The 24376-nt window shown below is 66.0% G+C and overlaps 2 protein-coding genes across 2 annotated transcripts in view; one reads left to right on the top strand and one right to left on the bottom strand.

Moving 5' to 3' along the window:
* Positions 1-10322: 10322 nt before the first annotated feature.
* On the bottom strand, positions 10323-13264 carry SOX8 (SRY-box transcription factor 8). Its single transcript, XM_077140359.1, has 3 exons — positions 12855-13264; positions 11586-11788; positions 10323-11032 (listed from the first exon to the last, which is right to left on the bottom strand). The coding sequence occupies exons 1-3, from the start codon at positions 13262-13264 to the stop codon at positions 10329-10331; spliced, it is 1317 nt and encodes a 438-aa protein (XP_076996474.1). The 3' UTR covers positions 10323-10328.
* An 8868-nt stretch (positions 13265-22132) lies between these two features.
* The window catches only part of LOC143666787 (lipase maturation factor 1-like), a 44915-nt gene continuing 42671 nt past the window's right edge, over positions 22133-24376 (top strand). The window contains exon 1 of the mRNA XM_077140327.1: positions 22133-22304. Coding sequence (XP_076996442.1) covers positions 22133-22304 — 172 coding nt within the window. The remainder of the gene's footprint in view (positions 22305-24376) is intronic.

Genomic DNA, 24376 nt, shown 5'->3' on the forward strand with positions numbered 1-24376 from the left:
CGCCCGGGCACGTGGCCGTGGGGAGGGGGGGCGGCAGCTTGGGCCCACTGGGTCTGCTGGGTGCGCTTGCCATGCTCGCCGGCCCTGCGAGGGTCTCCCGGGTGCTGGGCCTGCTTTCCCCCGAGACACTCATGAGCGGCCTCCAGAAGATGAGCGCTCCCAGCAGGCGCAGGGTTTCCACGCAGGGGTGCGGTCAGGGGAGGATGGGCGGGAAACGGGAGCCCCAGGCAACGGCGGGTCTACAAGGGGCAGTGAAGCCGGTGGGGGGACAGCCCAAGACCCCTCCCGGCCACCCCCACCACGGGCAACACCACAGCCCCCAAGTGATGGAGACACTGACGGTCACCCCCGGGGGGACGAGTGCTCCTGACGAGTGGGTGGCGCTGGGGACACAGCCACCCGGGAACTCGAGGCACGCAGCCTGGAGGTGCCAACCCAGCAGCCTGCAGTGTGGGGGCGCCGGCCACCAGAGGCTTCAGGGCAGTACCTGGGCCTCGATTACCCCTCCTGTTAAATAGGTACGCGGTGCCCCCACCCCCAGATCCCACGTGACAGACTCAGGGCCTGCTGGGAGTGGAGTGTGTGGCTGCGAACCTGCCCTCGTCACGGCCGGCAACATTCCTGAGTGGGGACAAGGGGCGAGGGCATGCAGTCACTGGATGCAAAGCCCCCACAAGGACGCGCAGCCCCCCACAAGGACACACAGCCCCCCACGAGGACGCACAGCCCCCCACGAGGACGCGCAGCCCCCCATGAGGACACGCAGCCCCCCACGAGGACGCACAGCCCCCCACGAGGACACACAGCCCCCACGAGGACGCACAGCCCCCCACGAGGACGCACAGCCCCCACGAGGACGCGCAGTCCCCCACGAGGACGCACAGCCCCCCACGAGGATGCGCAGCCCCCCACAAGGACGCGCAGCCCCCCACGAGGACGCGCAGCCCCCACGAGGACGCACAGTCCCCCATGAGGACGCACAGCACCCTGCAAGCAGAGCCCAGGCCAGAACTGAGCGATGCATAGCCCCCACTGCCTCCCTCGGGACTGCCGTGCTGCTGTGGGGTGACCGCTGTGCCCCATGCACCCCCAGCGCCCCCTCCTGCGGGAAGGCTGGGGTCCAGCCATCCTGTAGCCACTGCTGCCTCGGCCTGCACCTCGGCCCTCTGGTGGGTCACTGGGACCGGGGCCCCCCGCGCACCCCCAGCCAGCCTCGAGCCCCGCAGGAGTTTCTGGAAGAGGCGAGTTTGATGCTGGAAGACGCTCGGCGGCGCAGGGGCCGGGCGGGGGCCGGGGCGCTGCCAAGGGGGCAGAGGGTCCCGCCGGGTGAGGGAAAATGTCTGGAATCTGATGGTGGTGATGGTTACGCAACGCCGTGAGCGTCCCAGATGCCGCTGAATTACACACTGAAAATCGGTCAGTTTCATGTTATGTCTATTTCACCACAATAAAAAAAGAGAAAGAAAATAAAGAACAAATGGGCGAACTGGGAAGCGGCAGGGCCTTGTCCCCTCTGTGGGCAGCAGGAGTAGGGGCTGCCAGGGGCCGAGCCCGCCTGGCCGCTGCCCGGGACCGGGTGTGCAGACCTTCCACGGCCCGCGGGCCTCCGTGGGGGGCGAGCTGCCCAGCCCCGCCCTTCCCACATGCTCTGCGACCCCGGGAACCCCCAGGCAGGCCTGGGTCCAGGGTCTGGGAACGAAGCTGGGGAGACAGTTGGCCCTGGTTACAGGGGGTTGGGGGAGGGGCGGCCGCAGGGCCCTGAGCGGGGAGGGGAAGGCTGGAAGGGGTCTGCGGGGCTGCCCCTGTCCACCCGGGATGCCCTGAGGGCACTGGGCCCTTCCGAAGCCCCAGGTTTGCTCCACTAGCCTAGGAGGAAAGTGCACACATTGGCCACTGCACGCCCGCATGGGCCCTGCCTCAGTTTACCCTGCAGGTTAAGGAGGGCTCAGGTTTCACCAATGTGAACAGCCCAGTGGGGGCTGTTGGGTCCTGAGGGCTTTCCTGGCCGCCCCCCATGCGGAGAGAGAGATGTGCTCACCCCACATTCACTGCTGCACCAGGAGCAGCCCCCCAAGGGGCCCCCACGCACACCGCGGGCTCTCAGCTGCCCCCCAGTGCCCGTCCGCAGGCAAGGAAGGTGCCCAAGGCTTCTCGCTGCTGGGCACAGAGGACCCCCCGACCCCCGCCATGCAGCGTCCGTGGGTTTCCCTGCCGGCCTCGGGGAAAACCAGATCCGCCTCCATGGAGAAGGAATCTGTCCAAGTGAGTTTTCTGAGTTTGGGTTAGAATGCACTGGGAAGCTCCAGGAGAGGAAATGTGGTTTTGATTTTGTGGAGCCGGGCCAGGCCCCCCGAATCCACCCCATGCAGTTTGAAAGACCAGCCTGCAGCGCCCTGCCGGGACGAAGCCCTCCGGCTCCTCAGCCGGTTCTCGGAGGGTTGAGGCTGGGGGTGGGGGCACTGGCCTGGCCCCCCGCCCCTGGCCTTGCTCTGAGGCAGCCGTCCTGCCTCACACAGGACTCGTGCCAAGGCCATTAAGAAACTTGGGGGCCCCCAGCCAGCCACTTTCCCCAAGCTTGGTGACCCCAGGAATGCTGGAGCCTGCTGAGTCCAGTTCCTCCCGTCCCCCTAGAGCTCAGGGATGGACAAAAGGTGGAGAGAGGAGATGGATTAGACGTGAGCACTAGAGGATGAGGGGAAAGCGAGACTAGGGCGGATTCATCATAAGGCGTCGGCTTGCGCAACTGCAGGGGGTGGTCTGTATTTGGCAGGGCCGACCCGAGGCGGAGAGTCCTGGTGCCTTGAGGCAGGGCTCCTCTTTTCCCCGGAACTCTCAGGTCTTCGCTGGGTGGCAGGGGTGTCCCTTGCATGAGCAGCAGCCTGGGGTCCCCTCCCAGCTGAGACGGGCCAGCAAGGCAGTGAGTTCCCCAGGGCAGGAAGGATTCTAGCACAGCACGGGCCGAGGGAGGAGTCCCCGTGCACCCCCAGACTGGGCTGGCTGGGCGGGTGGACTCTTGCTTCCTTAAGTTTGGTGTGTGGGGGGGTGTCTTCCCAGGCCAAGCCCCTGCCCGGGAGCACGGAGCCCCCTGCACCCCAACCCCAGCGCTTGTCCCTGGTGACCTGACCTCTAACCTCTCGCCGCCTGGCAGCTGTGACAAGTGCCCTCTGTCTTCACCCACTGCCAGGGCTCCTGTGCCTGGCCTTGCCCGCCCAGCCGTGGAGCGACGCCGGGAGGCGGTGGCCTTGGACGCGGCCTAGCGGGTTAACTCGGCCTGGACCCCGCCACGGTGCTGGGCTCCCCAGGTGGCATGCTCCCCTTGAGTGTCCGAGGTAGGACCTTCCGCCCCTCGAGCAATGGCTCCCCCCTCCTCCAGCCCCGCTCAGCTCTGATTGGCTTATGGCCACGTTCAGCCCTTCCTGCGGTGAGCTCCCGCCACGCTTCACTCCACTCATGCCCGGGGACGCGCCTTCTGCCGCTGCTCCCCCGCTGGCTGTCCCGTGCAAGCACTGGGGCATCTACAGCTTGCAGGGATCGTGCCCCATCCTGGCCCTGCTCCCGGCGCTTCGGCACGTGCCGAGTTTTGCAGGGTCACCGGGTCACTTCCCCGGGACCCACCAGGGTCTCTGCCAGGCCGCCCCGTGTGGCAGTCCCTCCAGGCAGCACTTGTGTGCCCATTTCCCAGATGGGGCAAACCGAGCCTGGGGGCTGGTGTCCTGGCCCCTGAGCGAGCTGGCAGGGCCAGGCAGGAGCTGCTCCTGAGGCCGAGGCAGCACAGGAGCCAAGGCGGAGGCAGCGTGGGGCCCTCAAATAAAAGCAGGGTCCCCCAGGGCCCTCCAGGTTGCATGCAGGGAGCCCCGCGCCCGTGTTTCTAGCGAGTGGGCGCAGTGGCAAGGAGGCGGGGCGCGACCTAGGCACCCACCCGCCGGGTCCCCTCGCCAACACCCCCACGGGCCGCGCAGAATCAGCAAAAAGAGCCAACAGGTGACGGCGCCTGTGCCGAGGGGAGCCCCCCACCCCGAAATCTCACAGCCCGCGGGCATGGAGTGTGAGGGAGGTGGGGGTGGGGTGCTGCGAATTGAAATGTAATTTGTCTGCCTTGGAAAGGAAACCGAGCCGGCCTGGCTCTGCTTGGGAACGACTCTTCTGCCAGATGGGAGCAGGCCGTCCCCTGCCTGCCGCCCCAGCTCGTGTCTTCCCGGCGACAGCGCCCCAAATGTCCCGTCGCCACACGCATTCCTGCAGACCCCCAGGGTGCGTGGGGCCTGGTGGGTATTTAGGGAAAGGAAATCCTCCAGCCAGCAGCTTCCTGCTCAGGCTGCCCGCGTCCCTCCCCGCCCTGACACAGAGCTGCAGCCGCACAGCTCTCCCCGGGGCCGGCTCTCCAGGGTGCCACCTGGGCCTTGACCCCTCGTCCCTGTGCCCAGGGCCCCACCTCAGGCCTGCAGCTGGTGGCCATGGGCACGTCCCCTGGCCCATAACTGGAGGTCTGGAGCTCCCCAGTCTCCAGAGGCTTGTGGGAGGGCTCGGCCTGTCGTAGCCATTGCTGAAACAGTTCCCCACTCCCTCTGGGGTGTGCTGGGTTGTCTGCACCCCAGCCTGGATGCTGGGGCACTCGGGAACCCCTCGCTGGGGGAGGTCTGGACCCACTGCGCAGCAGCTGCTAGGCCTACAGCGCTCGCGCCCATCACCGCGTCGCGGCTCCCTGCCGGTGCCCCCCGGCTGGGGAAAGATGGTCCCAGGTGCCTGCCAGTGACTGCTGGGCCCTTCCCTTCTGCCTGTGGCCGGGGAGCTGGGCGCTGCCTGGTGACTGGGGACATGGGGGCCTGGCCTGGTCGTGGACGGGGGCCCCCGCGTGCCCTGGGAGCCAGCCGCGGCCTGCATGGGCGCCCCTTCTCACTGCTGCAATGTTTCCTCACTGCTCTGCCCTGACGGACCTTTAGGTGGACAAGCGGCTGGCGTGGGTCACAGGCCACACATAGCCGGATCAGCACTGGATGGAGACGGGCCCAGCCCCGGGGGCCGTGGACAGCCCCGGCCCAGCGCGCCTGCCCTTTCCTCGACGAGAGGCCCGGCCGAGCCGGACGCCAGTGTGGGCGGCCCCAAAGGATGTGCCAGCGGCTCCAGCGTGCGGACCGCAGACAGGGGGCGGGGCGTCGCCTGAGGGCACTGCAGGGTGAGGGACTCCCGTGGGCCCTGCAGGTGGGGTCCCTGCACCTCCTCTCTGCGCTGGGTCTGTGGTGGCCCCTGGCCTCTCGTCCACGCGGCCCTGATGATGATTGCTGGCCGGGCCCCCACCTCCTGCGCCTTTACCCCACCCCCAGCTCTGCTTCTTGCAGGGTGGGGCACCCCCTGAGCACCCCCATGGTAGCCCCACGCCGGCCGCCCCACGTGGCCAGGGGAGTTGGCACGCAGCTGCCCAGGGTCCCGGGGCTCCTGCAGGCCCAGGCTGGATGGCAGGGTCTGGACGCAGCTCTGTGAGCCAGTCCTGGGACCCCGCGCACCGCGCACCCCATTAGCATTCCGGAGTCGCGCCATGGAGAGCCCCTGACGACGCGGTCCCTCGCCCTGCCATTTTCTGTCCAATTAATTCTTTTATTGTGCACCGGATAAAGGCAGACAAAGGCCTCCCCAGCCAAAGCAACTCATTAACATGCAGCGCCTTCCCGCAGCTCTCGGCCCACCACGGCTGCTCTCCCTGTGCCCCTTAACCCTTGAGGGCCCCAGGCTGGGCGATCAGCCGCACCCTGGCCCGGCGCGAGGAGACTGGACGGGTCCTGGGAAGGGCCCTGACTGCGGGACAGGCCTGGACTGCAACCGTCCACCCTCCCCCAGGCCGCCCTCCACAGAGAACCATCCTGGGTTAGGGAGACGGGGGCGTCCCCTGGACCGAGCTGGGCCCCCAGGCTGGTCTCAGTGCCCCCAGGTCAGGGAGGGCAGGAGGCACCGGGACAGGTCAGCCCAGGTCCGAGGCTAGATGTGGGAGGCAGGAGGAAATTGGGGTCCGAGCACAGGGTCTGCTTGAGGTTTGACACCTGCAGGTCAGGGCCAGGGGTTGCCGTCACATGGCGAGGCTCGGGACCCCCCTAAGGTCAACCCGGGCCGACCCAGCGAGACAGTGGACCTCAGGCTGTGGGGAGCCAAGGCAGAGAGGTGTGCAGATGCGCCAGCACGTGCACAGCCTTCCCTCCGAGAGGGCCCGATGCAGTCGGAGGATGGGGGCGCCACAGGCTTGGGGCAGCCCCACGAGGGCCGCCAGGGTGGGCCCCCAGCCCTGGCTCCGGACGCGGGTCCCTCCCACTTCCCCTTCATTCACACTGCTGCCGGCAAGTGCCTCCCCCTGGCAGCCCCGACAGTGGCGCAGCCGCGCCCAGCCACAGGCAGCCCCAAACCCGCGGCCCCCACACCCCAGGCAGGGGTCACGCCCCGCCCACAGAAGCGCTCCCCGGGGTGGTGGTGGACAGAGCTGGGTGCATGGGGTGGCCCTGAGCCCCACCCCCAGGGACAGCAGGGTCAGGAGCCTGGGCCCTGTGTCCTCTCGCCGCCCGGGCGTCCACCACGCACCTGGGGAGGTCAGAGCTGCAGGGCCTGGGGGCTGCAGCCTCCGGCCAGGTCACCTTCTCCTCCCTTTTCTGCCCAGTCTCACTGCCCTCGCCCAGAGGTGACCTGAGGTGACCACACCATGGGCCTAGTCAGCACAGCCCAGCAGAGGTGTCCCCGCGGGCCTGAGGTGGCCAGGAGCCCCACTCCTGGTGGCCGCTGCTTTGACCTGTAAACGCCACACGTGTGGCCGAGGCCCAGGTGCCCGTGGACGTGGGGGGTGGGGCAGTGAGCGGCGGGGACCCCATGTCTTCCAGGGCCCTTCCTGGGTGCTGCGCCCTTAAATCTGGCCCGCAGTGTCCCGGGCCTGTGCCTGGCAGGAGGGGCTGTGGGGGGCGTGGCAGCCCCCGAGTCCAGAGTGCGGCTGGCCCCCAGGCGGGGCACCCAAGTGGGGCACCCAGGCGGGGCCCCCAGGCGGGGCTGCTGTGCCCGGGTTGGACGGGGCTTTTCCATCCATAACAACTTCGGGGCTGGGACATAAAATCCATTTCCCCTTTCCATCGGAATGAGGCATGCGGCTCGGTGAGGTCAGCAGCAGAGGAGAGGAAATGAGAAGCGGGAACTGTCCCCCTGGGCCTGTCCTGGGCCAGCCGGCCAAGCGCTTTGGCCACCACGGGCCTCGGGAGACGCTCGGGCAGAGAGCTGGCGCCTGGGGTGAGGCGGGCCGCCCACCGGCCCCTTCCTGGCCCTGACCCCTAGGGCGCCTACCCCTGGCTGCCCAAAGGCATCCCCCGGGACCCAGGTTTTGGGGAACAGAGAGACCCCACACCTCTCAGGAGCCCTGGCCGTGGGCCTGGTTGCCAATGCCTGAAGTTGGCGGGTGAGGGCTGTCCAGGTGGGCAGTGGACTAGAGGGGCCCTGCAAGCCAAGCCAAGGGTTATTTCCCTTTCTATAAGCAGATTACGAGCAAATCCGAGACGGATCCTTAGCTGGGGATCTCCTTGGAGACCTTGCTCCTATGTACAGATTTCCAGAGCCCACCCACGTGGCACCGGGAGGGGGCCCAGGCCAGGGGCTGGCCGTCCAGGAGGATGAAGAGGTCCCAGGACCCGGCCTTGCCTGGCTCCTGATGGCCGGGGGAGGGATGCAGGGGCCATCTGGGCAGGCCCCGAGGTCTGGCCCGGCACATATGGCACAGCAGGACCCAGACCCAGTGTCAGTCGCCAGCAGCAGCCATGGGAGCAGCCCCTCAGCCCATCCTCAGAGGAGCAGTGTCCCAGCCTGCTGCCCTGAGGCCCAGCCAGGCTCCCTAGGGGGAGGGGGTCAGCACCCTCACTCTCAGCCCCTCCCCTGAGCCCAGGGCCAAAATGGGGGCAGGGCCAGGGGGCTTGGTTTGGGAAGGACTTTGGAGTTGGCTGGGTCAAACCTCTGCTCCTATGGGAGGGGAAACTGAGGCACGGGCTGGGGAGGGGAGTTGGCCCGGTGGCTGGGCCGCTTCATCCTGAGGCCTGTTGGAGAACCAGGGAAGCTCAGCCATGCTGAGCAAGGAGGGTCGGGAGAGGCCCAGGTGGGGCAGCCACCAGCCCGGCTGGGGTGCTGGACCCGGGAAGGGACTGGGAAAAATGGGGTTGCAGCACTGGGGCCAGGTAAGGAGGCGCCTCTGGATCCCTGGGCCCGGGCAGCGGCGGGTATACGCCAGGTGGGAGAAGCCACCCTGTCTTTCTCTACGCTTCTGGAAGCTCAGTTGTGAGAAATGCCGTGGTGGTGGTCCAGACCTCAGAGGCTGTTCCACGGCAGGCTGGGGCAGCCTGGGAGTGAGGTGGGCAGCCCGGCACCCTGGGGGTTAACGCTCAGGGCCCGGCACCCCGGGGGTTAATATTTAGGGCCCGGCACCCTGCGGGTTAACGCCCAGGCAGCGACTGGGCAGGGCCTCCAGGCCTGGGGTACCCCGGGAGTCTGGCAGCCGCAGCACAGGGACCTGGGCCAGACGCCCGGGGCCTGGCTTGGCTTGGGGTTTGGTGCCTGAGCTTTGAGGGCGGCTGGGCTGGCGTGGGGGTGAGTGGGTGCCCACCCCTGGCCCCCCCAGAGGCCCCACGCCCCAGGGAGTGCCTGGCGGCAGCCACACTACCCTCACTCGCTCTCCTACCCCACCACTGCCTTCTCCCTAGAACCCTTTCCACCCACCAGACAGCTGTGCCCAGTCCCTGGGCCGGCCCTTGTCCAGCTCCCAGCCTGGCTCTGTGCCAGGGCCTGGAAAATGCCGCCAGCCGCCCCACACCCCCGCCACCCAGAAGCCAGCTTCAGACCCGCCCGGGGGGAACACCCCCAGACCTGGCCATCTGGCCCCGGCTTTGCCTATTAAGGAGCCCCCCCCCCCAAGGAAGGCGTGTCACCCTGCTTTCCAAAGGCGCGTTTAGGTTTCAGTTCAGATCCGTGCCCGGGGAGGGGGCGCTGCCTCTGCCCTCGGCGGGGAGCCCGCTGCCCTGGTTCCCCCACGGGGTGTCACGGCCCATCACCGGCTCGGGGGCGGCTGGGGGTTAAGCCAAGGGGTGGGGCGAGCCGGGAAGCAGGCCCCTAGGGGCAGGCCCACGGCGCCCCAGCCACTTGTCCCCACGCTCCCGGAAAGCAACACACAAAGCAGCCTGTGGAGATAAAATCCTCTTTCTTTTTTTTAATTTTATGAAATCGATCTGTACAAAAGTTAGTGTGGCTTGGTCAGAAAGTAGCGGAACACAGCAGGTAAGTGACAGCTAAAGTCTTTCCCACTCGACAGAGAAAAATAGATCGCATAAAAATGAATTCGCTGTGGTTCCCTGCCCCCACCCCCAGAAAAACATATGCGGAAAAAAAAACTTAGAAAAAGGTAGGAAAAAGTAGAAAAAGTAAAAAGAAGCAACTTCTCAAATGCGTGTGAATTTACAAAGCTTTAAAGGCACACATTTCCATGAAGTAGCGGTTACAGCCCCGCAGGCCAAGCGGTCCAGGGAACTCCGGGTTAATCTTCTGCCACTGCGACCCCAGGAGCGCTCAGCAGAGATGGTTCAGTTTCACAGCTTGGTAGGGATATGCCGGTTCTAAGCCAAGATCGGGGTTTCCGGGGCCGGCCTTCCCAGGAAATTCCCACCTCGTACCGCGTGGCCAGGCCGACCCTGCCTCCCCCATGCCACCCTGACCCCGGGAAGAGCCACGGGGGATGGAAGCCCCCCACCCCTACCCCGCCTCCACCTCGAGCTGCCCGGGCCGCCGGACACAGATCTGTCGGGGGTTGGGGGTTCCAGTCCCACCTGCCCCTCCCGCGAAGTTTCCCGGCTTTACTTCGTTTTACATTCTACTCTCTGCACAAATTACTATGTTAATTAAAGATAAAATAATACAGAACATAAATACATTTTTAACAGCTTTCGCGACAAACCAAACACTTTTAAGCTTCAATAACAATAACAATAAAAAAGGAAGTGTTAATCTCAACCGAAGCTCGCCCGGGCGCGCCTGCGGGTGGGGCCGCTGTCCTTGCGGGGGTGTCCCCCGGCCCGGGAGCTCTCGGCCACGTGGCCGCCCGAAACCTCACACTTCGGCCCCCTTCGTTCTCCGCGCGAGGCTGCGGGTCTGCGCCCTCGCGGCGGCCGGGGCTTCCCTGCAGGGCGGAGGTCGCGCGCTCGGTCCGGAATCGCCGTCGGGGGCGGCGAGAGGGCTCGTCTGTCCCGCCCCGGGGGCACAGAGGCGCCGCCCCCCGCGACCCAGCCGGCCCCGGGGCCGCGCGCCCGCCCTCCTCCCCGCGCGCCCCTCCAGCTTCAGGGCCGGGTGAGGGTGGTGTACACGGGCGGGTCCCAGCTACTCGTGGGGCTGTGCGCGGGCGGCACGGCCAGGCCATTGAGCAGGGGCGCGGCGTAGGGCCGGCGGGACGAGTGGAAGTAGGGGTACTGGTAGAGGCCGGACGCGTAGCCGGGGTACGGGCCGTAGTAGCCGGACGCCGGCAGGTCGGGGTAGTCGCACTGCGAGCCCGCGAAGGAGCCGGCGGCCGCGGCGGGGGCGGCCACGCAGGCCGGGGCGCCGTAGGGGCCGGGGGAGCCGGGCGGCCGGTCGCCGTAGTGGCCGGGGCTCAGCTGCTCCGTCTTGATGTGGGGCCGCGGCGGGCCCGCGGCGGGGGGCGAGGGCGAGGCCGAGCCGCTGCCCTTGGGGGCCCAGCCGGGGGCTGCGCCAGGGTGGGGATAGGGCGCGCCCCCGTAGGCGCCCGCGGCGGCTTGGCCCGGCTCGGCGGGGAGGGCGGCGTGGGCGCCGAGCGGCAGGTACTGGTCGAACTCGTGGACGTCGAAGGCGTCCATGTTGCCCATGACGTCGGTGCTCAGCTCGGAGATGTCCACCTTGCTGAAGTCGATGTTGTGGCGCCCGCCCTCCGCCAGGCGGCGCCCCTCCGCCTTCGGCTCCTGCTTGCCAGCCCCGGGCTGCGGCTCGGTCTTGGGGGTGGTGGGCGGGGTGGGCGGCCCGTGGTTCTGCCCTGCGGAGAGAGCACGCCGGGTGAGCGACCCTGCGTGGGGGGGCCGCGGGTGGGTTGTTCCTTTATGTTTCCCAGAAATTCCAGCCAAGCCACCTCCGTCCGCACTCCTGCGCGAGGAAATCCCTCCAGCGCCCTTCCAAGGAAGGCTGAGACCCCCGAGGCCCCGCCCCTGGGGCCAGGGGGGCTGGACTGGAGCGCGGTAGGCGGAGCCCACGGCACCGCGGCTAATCCACGCCAACCCCTCCTCCCCGGCGCTCGGCTGGGCAAGTCCAGGCTCACAGCCCAGGGCTACTGCCCACCATTGGGTGGCTGTGTGAGTGCGCAGGGGGACCCCCAGAGCAGAGGCCTCCCGCTCAGAAAACACCCCACCTGGACCGAAAGGCGAAGCTGCACAGCCCCTGCACAGCCGGCCTGGGGCTCCCCAGCCTCCTGGGCACCGAGGCGTCTGGTTCTCTGCAGGCACCTCCCTGGCTTCTCCCAGGGCGCGACCCCTGCTTCTCGCCGCTGTCACCCATCCCCGCTGCAGTCACAGCGGCCCTGCTGGGGGTCTCACCTGCATGGTCTCCGTGGTGATGTGTGCCGTCGCCGCCAGGCTGGTGGCCCAGCTCTGCGCCCGAGTCTGTGTCGCTGTGGCCCGGCTTCAGGCCCTTCCTGCGGCGCGGCTGATACTTGTAGTCAGGGTGGTCCTTCTTGTGCTGGACTCGCAGCCGCTCCGCCTCCTCCACGAAGGGGCGCTTCTCGCTCTCGCTCAGCAAGCTGCCGAGCCAAACCACGTCAGGGTGGGGCGGCGGCCCCCGCGGGAGAGTCCCATACCCCAGGGGTGCCCGGCACAGCTGCACGCTGCCCCGGTGTCAGAGGGCCAAGACATCGGGGCCCGAGAGGCTGGGACCAGAGGTTACCAGCCAGGAGACCGGCTCGGGCCTCCGCAGCCTGTCCGGGATGAGCCGGGGCCAGGGCCCATGCATCCCTCTGTGTCTTCCTCCCTCTCCTGCCTTCTGTTTTGTCCCCGCCCTGTGGGGCTTTCTCAGGGAGGTGGGGGACCTAGCAACACAAAAGTGGGGCTTCCTGGGAACTGGCGGCGGCCCTCCGCGGGCCTCTGGGCTGCTGCGCCCTTGCCCCCAGAACTCCAGCAACAGCTGTAAAGGCCCCCAAGGCTCCGAGCACACGGACCCCCTGACCCTCCAAGAGCTCACCCCTAGCTGCCTGCCGGGCATGGGTTGGCTGGGCGTAGCACCCACTGCCGGACGCCCGACACCCAGGCAGGAGACAAAAACAGCAACCACGCAAGCTCCAAGTGCCCATTCACAGTGAGAAGCTGGGGACTGATGCCCCAAACCCCACACGTCCATTTTACACCCAAGGAGAGGACGTGGGGACTGCTTTGGGAGCAGCGGCTTAGCCACCCTCCAAGCACTACTTCCTGCCTCCAAAGACAAAACAAAATGACCAACTTCACCACACCAAAGGGGACCTTCGCAGGACAGCCCCTCCTTCCACACCAGTGTGGTGGGGGGGTCATGGGGGGTACACAGAAGTGGCAGGGGAGAAGGAGAAGCCATGGGGACCTGTGCCAGGAGGCAGCTGCCCATCCCGCCACCTGCCTCCCCCATCTGCGTGGGGAGGCCAGGGGCTGAGCTCTACCCAAACAACGGGATGCCTGCTGTGGCTGCACCCTGCTGGCAGGAGGAGGGCACCTCTGGCGGGCAGGGGCGCTTAGCGGGCTGCCCGCTGCCCTGGCATGAGACTCCGCGCTGCCCTCGGCGGGCGCAGACCCGGGCACCCCGCGCCTGGCCCGCCCCCCGCCCCGCGCGCCCCGGCTCACCGCCACAGCTTGCCCAGCGTCTTGCTGAGCTCGGCGTTGTGCAGGTGCGGGTACTGGTCCGCCAGCTTGCGGCGCGCCGCCTGCGCCCACACCATGAAGGCGTTCATGGGCCGCTTCACGTGCGGCTTGGCCTTGAGCGCGCCGCCGCCACCGCCGCGCACGGGCATGGGCACCAGGCTCCAGTCGTAGCCCTTGAGCACCTGCGACACGGCGTCGCGGATGCAGGCGGGAAAGCGCTCGTCCGCCGCCTCGGCCCGGCTGTCCCCCGCGCCTGCCGCGCGGCCCGCGCCCTCGGAACCGGCGGGCGACGGCGGCGAGTCCGAGTCCGAGTCCTCCACGTGCGACATGGAGCTGGCGGTGCCCGACGGGCTGCAGGGCGGCTGCGCGCGCGCCTCGCTCATGTCCAGCATCGGGGCCGCGCCGGAGGGCCGCTCTCCGGGGCCGCGCTCCCGGGCCCTCCGGGGCTGGCGGCCCCCGCTCGTCGCCCCGAGGTCGCCGCGCGGAGGCCCGCCTGTGCCCCCGGCCCGCACTGGCGCGCTGCTGCTGCCGCTGCCGCCGCCGCCACCGCCGTCGCCGCCGCCGCTTGGTCCCAGCTCAGCTGCTGCAACAAGTTTCTTAAAGCGGCAGCCGCGAGGCCCCGCCCGCCGCAAGGCTCCCCATTGGGCGACGCGCGCCCCTCCCCGGGGCGGAGTCTCTCCGCCCCCCGCCCCCCCTGGCCTTAAAGTGCGCTCCTCCCGGCCCCGCCGCGCCCCCGCCTGCCCGCCCCGCCCGGCGCCGTCTCACGTGGGGTGCCCCCACCGCAGGAGTGCGGGCAGCGGCGTGGCGGCCCTGGGGTGCGTCGCGGCTCCTGTGCACCCTGTCCCCTGTCCCCTCGCCCAGCCTCGGGCTGCGCGTCCCACGAGAAGCGGGCCTCGGGGATTCCCCGTCCCCAGCCCGGCCTGCGCCCCGATGTCTCGCCCACAGCTTGGAGGCCCCGGGGGCGGGGATCAACTCCTGCCAGCCCGCGGCCCAGGGGAGGGTCGGCTCCCGCCCGCCGGGTTCGGCGCGAGGAGCAAGAGCCACACGGCGCGCCCCGAGGCTGCGGACTGCGCACTCCCAGGTAAAGTGCCCCAAGGCCGCGGCGCAGCCGGGGACTCCAGGCCCGCGTCCCGTCCGGGTGAAAGCGTCCACAGGAGTAGCAGGGACGCGGTTCCAGGGGCGGGGCAGCCGGAGGGGCGGGGGCGCGGACGCCGAGTCCCCTGGGCCGCGGGCGGATGGCGTGGCCGGACGCGGGGGCCCAGGACCTTCCGGGCGTGACCCGGAGGTGGGGGTCACCGAGGCCGTCCGGTCCGCAGCCCTGGGTGGTCGGGCGGGGGTAGAGGCCGCTCGGGTCCCCTGCGCCCTGGGCGTCAAGAGCCGAGGAGTGGGGGAGCCCGTGGGAGCGGGGCCGGGAGCGACCCCAAGCCGAGAGCGCAGAGCGGCGACTGGAGTTCCAGCCCGAGGCTGCCCCGGCGAGTTGGCCTTGGGGCCCGCATTCTTCCGCCAAACGCGCTGGGAGGCGACTGATCGGCAGCGCGGGACACGGGCGGGCGTCTGGGCTCCTGACCTGGGGGCTTCCAGTACCCCTGCCCACCCGCAGGCACCAACGTGGTGGCAGCTGCGCCTAGGAGGGTGATACCGTGTCCCTGATTCGGCCATCAGAAGCGGCTCTGCTGTAATCAGAAAACTCCACGTCCAAATTCCACGGGCCCTGCTGGAGCCCTGGGCGGAAGAGCCTCCCACTCCCCGCAAGGGGGTGACCCCACCACTGTCAGCTGGCCCTCGGGATCCCCACTGCCCCAGGGCAGGGAATTCCTTAAAAGTGCTGACCGCTCCTCCTGGCTGGTGGCGCCCGCCAGGCCTTGCCCCGGCTGCTGGGGCCGTCCAGGGGGCAGAGCAGTGCACCTGGATCCCTCCACCCGGACCCGTGGGAGCTGGGGCTCGCCGGCCGTGCGGAGGCACGATGATCTCTGACCTCCGAGGGGCAGCTGCAGTCCAGGCCTCCTGCCATCTGCAGGGCACAGGAAGGGCCTTGGCTCGCTGAGTTAACCCCGTGGCCAGGCCAGTGCCCCCGCCTTGGAGGAACGCCCGGGTCGCCCTGGGCCACTGGCTGGAATGGCCAACCCTCCTGCCTCCTCCCTCCACCCGTGGTAGCCTCAGGCACCATGTGCAACCAGGAGCTGCTCGGCGACCCCGCAGGAAAGAAGAGCACCCTGAGGTCTCTTCAAGATCTGACTTGAAGGCTGCCTGGGGAAGCCTCAGAGTTACTGGCCCACCTGGGACCCTTGTGAGCTGAGGCAGGGCTGACTGGGGGGCTCGGGGAGACAGACCTGGACTGAACTGTCCCACCTACTGTCCCCTGTCCCTGGGCCAGCAGAACACCCACTTCCCTTACCCAGAGTGCCCCTGCCCCTCGCCCCGGAGGGCTGCACTGGCACAGGAGGAGCAAGCACATGTCACGTGGGGCCGTTGGCCGGGCAGTGCCCCTTTGCTGACCCGCCCATTTGCTGAGCTCTGAGGACCTAGGCAGAACAACCACTGGGACCCCCGGAGGAGGCTGGGCTGGGGGATTCTAGTGCCTAGGGTCCTGAGTGGTCGGCAAGGCTGGCCCTGGTCCCCCACACCCTCTTACACCTTGTCCCTGGCCCCTGTGACCACCCTGAGCACTGATGGGGACGGCTGGTGTGGGCTGGCCTGGTGGCACCCTGGAGCCCCCGCCCCAGATCAGCGGCAGGTAGTCTTGAAGGCTCAGAAAGAGACCAGGGTGCGGCTGGCCTGGGCTCCCTTAGTGCTGGCCTTGCCCACATCTCAGGTGTCATGCAGGTCCTGTTCTGTGCAGGGCACTCTGAGGCGCCAGGGCACAGATGATAAGAAAATAGCCCCAGGGAGGCTGGAGTAGAGAGGGGGAGGCAGAGTGAGGAAGTGAGCCACCAGGCACAACTCCAGGGGGAGACGCCCCCAGGGGCAGGGGCTGTAGGGGCAGTGGTCAAGGAAGAGGATGGGGACGATGCTGCTGAGACCTGAGGCTTCCATCCTCTGCAAAGTGTTCCTGGCAGAGGGAACGCATGTACAAAGGCCCTGGGGCACATGGGGCGTAGGGTGTTTGAAAAGAGACAAGGGCTACAGTGCCTTGACAACTTGCAGAGCAGCTAATTGAGCCACTTCTCAGACCACTGCCTGTGCTATACGTCCACCTCAGGGTGCCAAGCCCTCTTCTCTTAGCCTGAAAAGGTGCTGACAGGCCCTGGACTCATCAGCTGGGGGTGCACAGGCAGGCTGAGATAAGCATGGTTTCTCCAGCCACCCCCATGGCAAAGGCTCCAAGGAAGGGGGTGTGGGTTCACTGGCTCCCCATGCGCCTCCTAGAAGGGGCCATTCCCAGGCTGGGACAGCCTTGGGTTCAAAGTCCCCACAGGGCCCGGCACTGCCGCTTAGCCCTGGCCTCTGGGAATGGCCGACTCAGGAAGCCCACAGGTGTGCCTGTGTGTGTGTGTGTGTGTGTGCACACCTGGGTTTCTGTGCACACTGGTGGGAGCTGGGGAGGCCGTGCTGGGAGGCGGGTCCTGCTGGGAACCCAGTGGCTATGAAGACGGCACCGCCATCCTCCCTACACTTTCCCCTCCACTGTGGCCCCTTCTGGGCAGGTGGCCTGCCTGGCCTCTGAGCGCGACTGCTGCTTCCAGACACGCGCAGACCAGAGCATGGAGGAGGGGCCTCCCAGGACCCCGCCTGCCCCCTCGGCCTGCTGCACCTCCCACCCCGAGTGGTTTCCTTCTCCGTGGCCCTCCCCGTGCGCCAAGGGGGTGGAAATCACACCTGGGATTCCATGTGTGCGTGCACACACACACACACACACACGCTGTGCCCAGCCTGGGCGTGCTTCAGGTGCTTGTGCCCCCAGGTAGGGGCGCGTGGGCCATGGTGACCGTGCTCTCAATGCCCTAGAGATGCCCAGCAGGGCCCCCGCAGCATCTGGGCGAGGCTGCCGCCAGTCTGGTGGCACCTGCACGGCCCGTGCCTTTCAGAAGACTCGGTGAGGACTGGGGACCCACTGGGAAGCGGGTCACCACAGGGGCATACGCCATGCGGGTATGCTGGGGGCACCGACCCCAGCTGGAAGACAGCCCTCTCAGGTAGAGCCCAGGGCGCAAGGTCTCAGGGGGATCCGGCCTGGCCCTGACGGCATCGCCTGCAGAAAGAAACTGAGTCTGCTGGTGGCCAAGCTGAGCCTTCCTTTGGACTTTTCCACAAGCCAATAAATTCCCACCCTTGTGCGAGCAAGTTGTGTTGGGTGTCTGTCTCCTGCCCCGGCCCTGCCCCTGCCCCTGCCCCTCCTCCCCAGGCCCCGACCCGGGGCTCTCGTTCCCAGCCCTGCCCCACACCCTCGTCCCCTCGTCCCTGCCCCGTCCTGGCCAGTCCCTGTCCCGGGCACTGAGCTCTCTGCAGAGCAGGAGCGGCCCCTCCCCACAGAGCCCTCCACCTCGGCAGGAAGTCAGCTCGGAGCCCAATTGCTGCCGAGAGCTGCGCCCCTCTCCTGGGCCTGAGGTCTGGACGTCCGGGGCTTCTCGCTCCAGGGGGACCCGTCCTCACCCTCCCTGCGCCGTCCCGTTTCCAGTACAACTGGGAGAGGCAAGTGGTGGCTTAAGGCAAACACGTCAAAAAGAAAAGCCCCCCTTTGATGCTTGGGGCGTCTGCCTCCCTGCTGTGGCAGTAGGTTCCAGGGACCCTGCTAGTGCCAGAGCCTCTCCCGAGTGTTTGTTACTCTGAGTGTACAGGAGGAGGGTGTGATGGAGGTGGCCTCGGGCAGGGACGGTGGCTGGGGGGAGCAGGCCAGGGGTCCCCACCACAGGGAGGGGAGGCCCTGCGGTTCTGTGGTGGTTCCAGGGGGGTGGGCAGGCCGCTCCTGGGGCGCCTTTTGCGTGGCCCCCTCAGGGCAGCCCTGGCCGCCGGCCGCTCCCACAGTCCCAGGGCCTGAGGCCTCTGCTCGCAGAGGGGGTGGCCAGCCCTGGCTGGCAGGGACAGGAAGACGCGGGACCCGGTCAGGAAGGGCTCGTCAACTGTCCCCACCCCGTCTGCGTGAGCGAAGCCAAGGGTCTGCATGGGGGTGGGTGCAGAGGAGGGGCTCAGCCCTGCCCTGCCCTGGCCACGTGGCGTCCTGACCAGGGGGCAAGCATGCCACCTGTGTGTGTGTGTGGGGTCACCCCTTGTGCCACGGGGGGGGGGCTAGGAGTACCCTCACCCCTGCCCAGCCACCGTACCTGCTGCGCCCACCCCAGGCCTGCCTCCATCGGGGCCCAGGACGGCGGCCAGTGCCCTCAGTAGGTCCTGCTGGTGGAGCTTTCTCACAAAGCATGTCGGGGGGACCAGTTTTCATTGAAACGAGGACCCACGGGGCTGGTTTGTGAATTGGGGTACAGCTTGGCTGGGGAGGGAAACTGAGTCCCCTGCTTCCCACGCTGGGGTGAGAAGCCTCCTCCAAGAAGCCAGGGCTCTGGAAAGGGGCCATCGTGTGGCTCCCTGGGACCTGGGCTTGTCCCGGGGCTGCTGTCCATCCAGGTTGGTTCTGGGCAAGTTGGGTGCCTCTAAGCCCGGCCTGACGTTCCCAGACGCCGGACGTGCGGCTGACGTGCCCTGTACTGTGTTTGTGAAATCATTGTCACTCCAAGCTAACGAGTTACAAGCCGGTTTCCTGCTGGCCACCCATCTGGCCCTGCCTTACAGAGAACTCTTGCTGCCCACTCTTTCCAGAAATGAACCATCTACCTCTTTAATTGCTGGGCAAGAGCTGCCAGGAAGGTAAAAAGCACGGGATTGGACGGCACTGGGCGAAGTGGCCTTGCTCAGCCTGGGGCCCCTCCGCTGTGAGCTGACAAGTTTGCGCCAAACCAGGGGTCTTGAACTCAGGTGCTGCAGGGGCTATGCAGGGAAGGAAGTGTGGACGCTACTGTGCGGGGCGAGGCTATAGGGAGTGGTGGAGCCTGAGGATGGCTGGAGAGAGTGGCCCTGTCATCCCAAACGCCAAGCCCAGACCCTCTGAGGCCACTCAGCCCTCCGCCGACCTGCCAGCTGACCGCAGTCACGAGCGACCCCTGCCCACGTTGGTGGAACCACCTGGCCCACACCAAGGCTGGTGGCTTTGAGGTTGTTTGTTACACAGCTTTATTGTGGTGGTTGATGACAGATAAGCTACCTGGTACAGCTTTGTGGGCAGGATTCAGTCCGTGGGTCTCCTGCTTGTGACTACTGGACTAGACAGTGTCTCAGCCTCCTACAGCTCAGAATATGACCCTGAGAAAAAGAACGAGCTACGTGTTCCTTGGCGTGTGACTCTACAACAACCAAAGGATGCAAAGACATTGGGGCTTTTTGCTTTGCACTCTGCCAAGAAACCGTGGCTGGCCAGCTTTCGGGGCCATGCAGGGCTGCACACCCTTCTGGGTGGCAGCCATGGGCACGCTCACAGCCGGGGCCCGGGGTGCTGGGTGGGAGACGGGTGGGCCATGCACAACAGCCGTCCGTGAGTCACAGTTCCAGCACAACCAGCAAATGGCACGGCACCTGCTGCCCCTCTCCCCCCACACCTGCCACCCCCCCCCCCGGGGTTCTGGCCCCTGGACAGTCAGGGTGGGCTTAGCCCTAAATGACTGCCCCTGCAGAGGAAAGTGGCAGATGTTAGTGTCCCCCACTTCCTACACATTTCAAGAAATGAAAAACTGGGGGAACTGAAGGGTATATGAGGAGATTTGGGCCCAGGCTGGGTTCTTTTGGGTGCCAGAGACAGCTGCAACGGCGTGCCAGGGACAACTGGCCATATGAGGCAGAGGCTGCCAGGCTGGAGTGCCCAGGACAGCTGGAGGAGGGGCCGGCACAGGGCTCAGTCGGCACTGATGCCGTCCCGCAGCTGCTGGGAGCAGTGCCAGCGCCGGGCTCGTGTATGCCTTGGTGCTGGGAGCTGCCTTGCGGGAGGGCCTGGGGCCACGGGCCATGTCCCACCCGGAGGCAGAGGACCTGTCCATGGCTCTCACACACACCAGCCCCAGGAGTGCCCCTCGGGGGCCTCCTGCGCCCCTTCTCCCCTCTCCCCGCCTCTGTGGCTCTGCTGAGGAGTCAGCCTGGGCTTGGATTTGCTGCAGGGTCTGCTTCTGGAGCAGCCCGTGCACCTTCCCGCCGTGCCCATGTTTACCTGTCAGGTTCCAAATGCCAGCACCCCTTCACGTGGAAGGAGAGGCGAGTTCTGCGGAAAATGGCGTGGCGTGTACTGATGGGCTTCCAGGTGATTTCCGAAACGCCCGGGCTCGTGATCCCTTCCAGGCTGCAGTGCCCAAAGGTGGAGCCATCCTGCGGCCTCTGCTTGGCTGAGCCCTGCCCCGAGCAGTCCACTCCCTGCCGGTTCTCAGTCCTCGGACAGACGGGACCTGTGCGGTTAGCGACCCAGGGGACACATGAGCTCCTGGCAGACCCTTCCACTCCGCTTGCCCACCCTGTGAGCTGGAGGCCCGGACAAGGGGTCCTTTTCTCCTCGCACAGTGCCCCATTGTGCCCTTCTCTGGGGAGAACAATACAGCCCCAGCGAGGGGACGCTGAGGACAAAGGGGCCCTTTGTGAGGGTGGCCCCACCTGGAAAGCAGGGCCCAGGGTCACACCTGATGGCAGAGCTGCCCTTCCTCGCGTCCACTCTGGAGTGTGGGAAGCTTAGGGCAGGCTCAGCAGATTTCTCCTTGCTCTCCCCAAATGGCCGTGCTGACCTGTCCCGGATAGTGGGGAGCAAAGAAGCAGGCTGGGGGTTCCTTTGGGGGCCCCAGAAGCAGGACCTCAGGGGTGACCGCTCCTTGGAGCCCAGAGCCCCATGAGCCTCTCGAGCCCATGCTGCCCAATGCCAGAGATTGAGTGCTCTGTGGAGGTTGTTTGCGTCCAGTGCTGCGTCTTTAACAGGTCTCCCCCATACAGCTGGACTCCTGAGGGAGGAAAGCAACATTTTCTCCCACAATAAGGTGCACTGGAGGCTGCAGAGGGGTTCCAGCAGTTGCTGGTCTGTACTGGATTTGGGAGACTGATGCCTGACAGTCCCTGCCCTCATGGCAGTCATACCACAGCTGGGGAAGATATAATTAGATAAGTAATGAAACAAGCAATGAGGATGGGGCACTTGACTGGGCACAAAGTAGAAAGGCTAAAGACAAAAAAGAAAACCAAAGAAGGTAAGTATCTCCAAAATACCCAAAGGGCAGGATCTTTAATATGTAAAGAGCTCTGGCAAATGAATAAGAAAATACCCACACCTCAACAACTTGCTAGCATTGCCCCACAATTTGCTCAGTCAAGGACTCTGACACCTGCCCTTGGTGGTACCCCCCCTTCCTTCCTCTGAGGACTCCTGCACTCCCACCCTTGGAGACTGCCCATCCCCACATGAAGGGTCTCATGTGCCCTCACCAAGGTTCTGTACAGGCCATCGGACAGTGAGTTCTTTTGTTGTTGGAGTCCCTGGTGGGCCCACCTCACCCCCATAGGAGCACTGCCTGTGGAAAGGGAGCTTTGCTAACCTGCGCAGAGACACCATGGGCTTGAAGCTGAGGGAGCAGCACGGCCCCGCCTGGTCCCTCCCTCACTAGCTGTTTGACAACCCGAGTCCACGGCAGACAGTAGAGGAGAGGGACGCACCTGCCGCCAGTGCCCTGTCCAGGCCAGCCCAGCACGCAGCCCAGGGAGCGGGGGAGTGGGGCCACCAGAAGGCTCTTGGCCGGCTCTTCCCGCACATACGCTGTTCCCACCCGTGCAGGGGCGCGCGGTGCCGTCCTCCCGGCCGGACCTCGGCTGCCTACTGTGAACCGCCGGGACCCTGCTCCGGCCCCGGTTTTGCGCGGGGCCAGCCTGACCCACGGACTCCTCCACACTTCACATTTATTTCAGGCCCTCCATCCGCCCCTCGAATGAAGGCCTCTGTGAAGTAAGGGTGAGGAGGAGGGAGGCGGCCGCATCCGGGCCAGGCCGTGCCCCAGTCCCCTCGGGGGACCGGCCCTCGTCCTCGCCGCTGCCGCGCCGCGCATGGCCTACGGGGGCGCGCGCGCGCTCGGGCCCGAGAGGGGCTCCCGTCTGTGGGCGTGGCCGGCCGGCGGGGCGTGGCCGGAGGCTAGAGGCGTGGCCTACAGGCAGTAGGCGTGGCTGTAGAGGCGTGGAGGGGTGGGCGGGTCGCGCGGTGCGGGCGTGACCAAGGGGAAGGGGCGGGGCCAAGGCCCGCGCATGTGTCTTACGGCCCGGCAATGGCGGCGCCCGGGGAGTTCCTCAGGAAGCGGAGTCGCGCGGACACGGCCCCTGGGCCTGGGTCTCCGCCCGCGCCCGGCCGCGACCCCGCGCGCTCCCCGGCCCGCCTCCGCGCGGGCACCTTCTGGCTGACGAGGATAGCGCTCCTGAGGGCGCTCGCGTTCGTTTACTGTGAGTCCGCGGCGGGCCCCGAACCTTCCCGCGCGCCCCGCGCCAGGCTCGGGCCGGCCTAGCCGCGGCCCCCAGCTGCCTCCAGGGGCCTCAGCGTCTCGGGGGTCGTGGCGCGACTACTCGGCCCCCGCCCGCATTCGTGGAGGACGTTCAGCGAGCCCTGCGAGGCCCCGAGGCCCGGGGTGGGTGTGGGCTGGGGGCCGCGGCGCCGACACCGCGCCCTGCACGCGGCTCCTCGGGGCGGGCGGGCGGGCCTCGGGCGGCCCCTCCGGGCGCGGTGGGGTCCGGGCCGTCCAGCGGTGAGCGCCCGCGGCGGGAGCCGACCCCGCGCCTATCAGGTCGGGTCTCGGCCCCTGCCGGTCCCTCCGCCCACCCCAGCCCCCAGCCCCGTGGGAGGTGCGGCCCCGTGAGCGCAGGGACGCCAGGGGCGCGGGGACGCGTGGCTGGAGCTCCGACCAGTCCCGCCCGGTCCTCCACCGCGGCTGGAGGGGAGCGTGCCGCGAGCGGCTGCCGGCCGAGACTGGAGGGCGGGTTCCTTCCCTCATCTTCCTCACACCTGGCTGGAAGGAGGGGCATTGCAGGGGCTCCCCGGAAAGTCCACGGGCGTGGACAGAGGCCTGGTGGCGGTGCGGAGGGGCTTGTCGAGGGCCTTCTGGAGAGGACCGTGCAGGGGCCGGATGGGCTTTTAACTCAGCTCCTCACCCCTCCTTTTGCCTGTTTTTTGGTGGTAAAATATACATAACCTAAAGTTTAACGTTTTAATCATTTTTAAGTGTAGAATCCAGCGGCATTAAGTACATTCACGATGTTATGTAGTCATCATCACTATGTATAGAGCTTTTTCATCACCCCAAACAGAAACTCTGTACCCACGAGGCAGTAACTCCCGTTCCTTCCTGGGAACCTCGAAGCTTTCTGCCTCTGTGAGTTTCCGTGTTCTGCAGACCTCACACAAGTGGAGTCGTACGATATCTGTCCCTCCGTGCCTGGCTGTTTTGCTCAGTGCGGTGCTTTCAAGGTTCAGCCTTGTAGTGTGGATCTGCCCTTGGCTCCTGCTCCCGGGTGGTAACGTCCGGTCGTGTGGTGGACCACATTGCATTCCTCTTCCACTTGTGGCTGGGTGGTCGGGGGCGTCCGCCTTTCGGCTGTTGTGAATAATGCCGCTATGGGCGTCCGTGTGCACTGTTGTTCAAGTCCTGCATTTAGTTCTTTGCAGCATATGCCTAGTAGTGGAACTGTGGGTCGAATGGTGATTCTGGGTTTAGAATTTTCTGAGGAACTGCCCAACTGTTTTCCAGAGGCTGCACCCATTGTCAGTTCCCACTAGCATTGCACGAGTGTTCCGGTTTCTCCACGTCCTCGCTGTAGCTTGTTTTGTTTGCTTGTTGTAGCCTTCTAGTGTATGCGAAGTGATGGCTCCCTGTGGTTTTGGCTTGCATTTCCCTGATGAGGAATGAAGTTGAGCATCTTTTCATGTGTGTTTGCATATCTCCTTTGGAGAAATGTCTATTCACGTCCTTGGCCCATTTTAAAAATTGAATTCTTTATATATTCTGGATACCCTTCCCTTATTAGATATATAATTTGCACTTATTTTCTCCCATTCACTGTCTTGATAATGTCCTTTGATATACAAAAGTTTTAAATTTTGATAAAGTGCAGTTTATCTGTTTTTCTCTTTTGGTGCCATAAAGAAAACATTGCCAAATTTAAGGTCCTGAAGATTTCCCCCTATGTTTTCTTCTAAGAATTTTATGGTTTTAGCACTTAAATTTAGGTCTTTGATCTATTTTGAATTAGTTTTTCTAAATGGTGTGAGGTAGAGGTCCTTCTTCATTCTTTTGCATGGGAATATCCAGTTTTCCTAGCACTATCTATTGAGAAGATGCTCTGTCCCCATTGAATGGTGTTATGGAATGGAGCACATCCCCCAAAAGACGTGTCTAAGTCCTTACCCCCAGTCCTGTGATGGGAGTATGTTTGCATATAGGATCTTGAACATGGTTATTAGTTAAGATGAGGCCAGATTCATTTAGAGTGTGCCCTTATCCAACATGACTGCTGTCCTCATG

This window comes from Tamandua tetradactyla, chromosome 23, assembly GCF_023851605.1.
Source record: "Tamandua tetradactyla isolate mTamTet1 chromosome 23, mTamTet1.pri, whole genome shotgun sequence".
Classification (NCBI taxonomy): domain Eukaryota; kingdom Metazoa; phylum Chordata; class Mammalia; order Pilosa; family Myrmecophagidae; genus Tamandua; species Tamandua tetradactyla.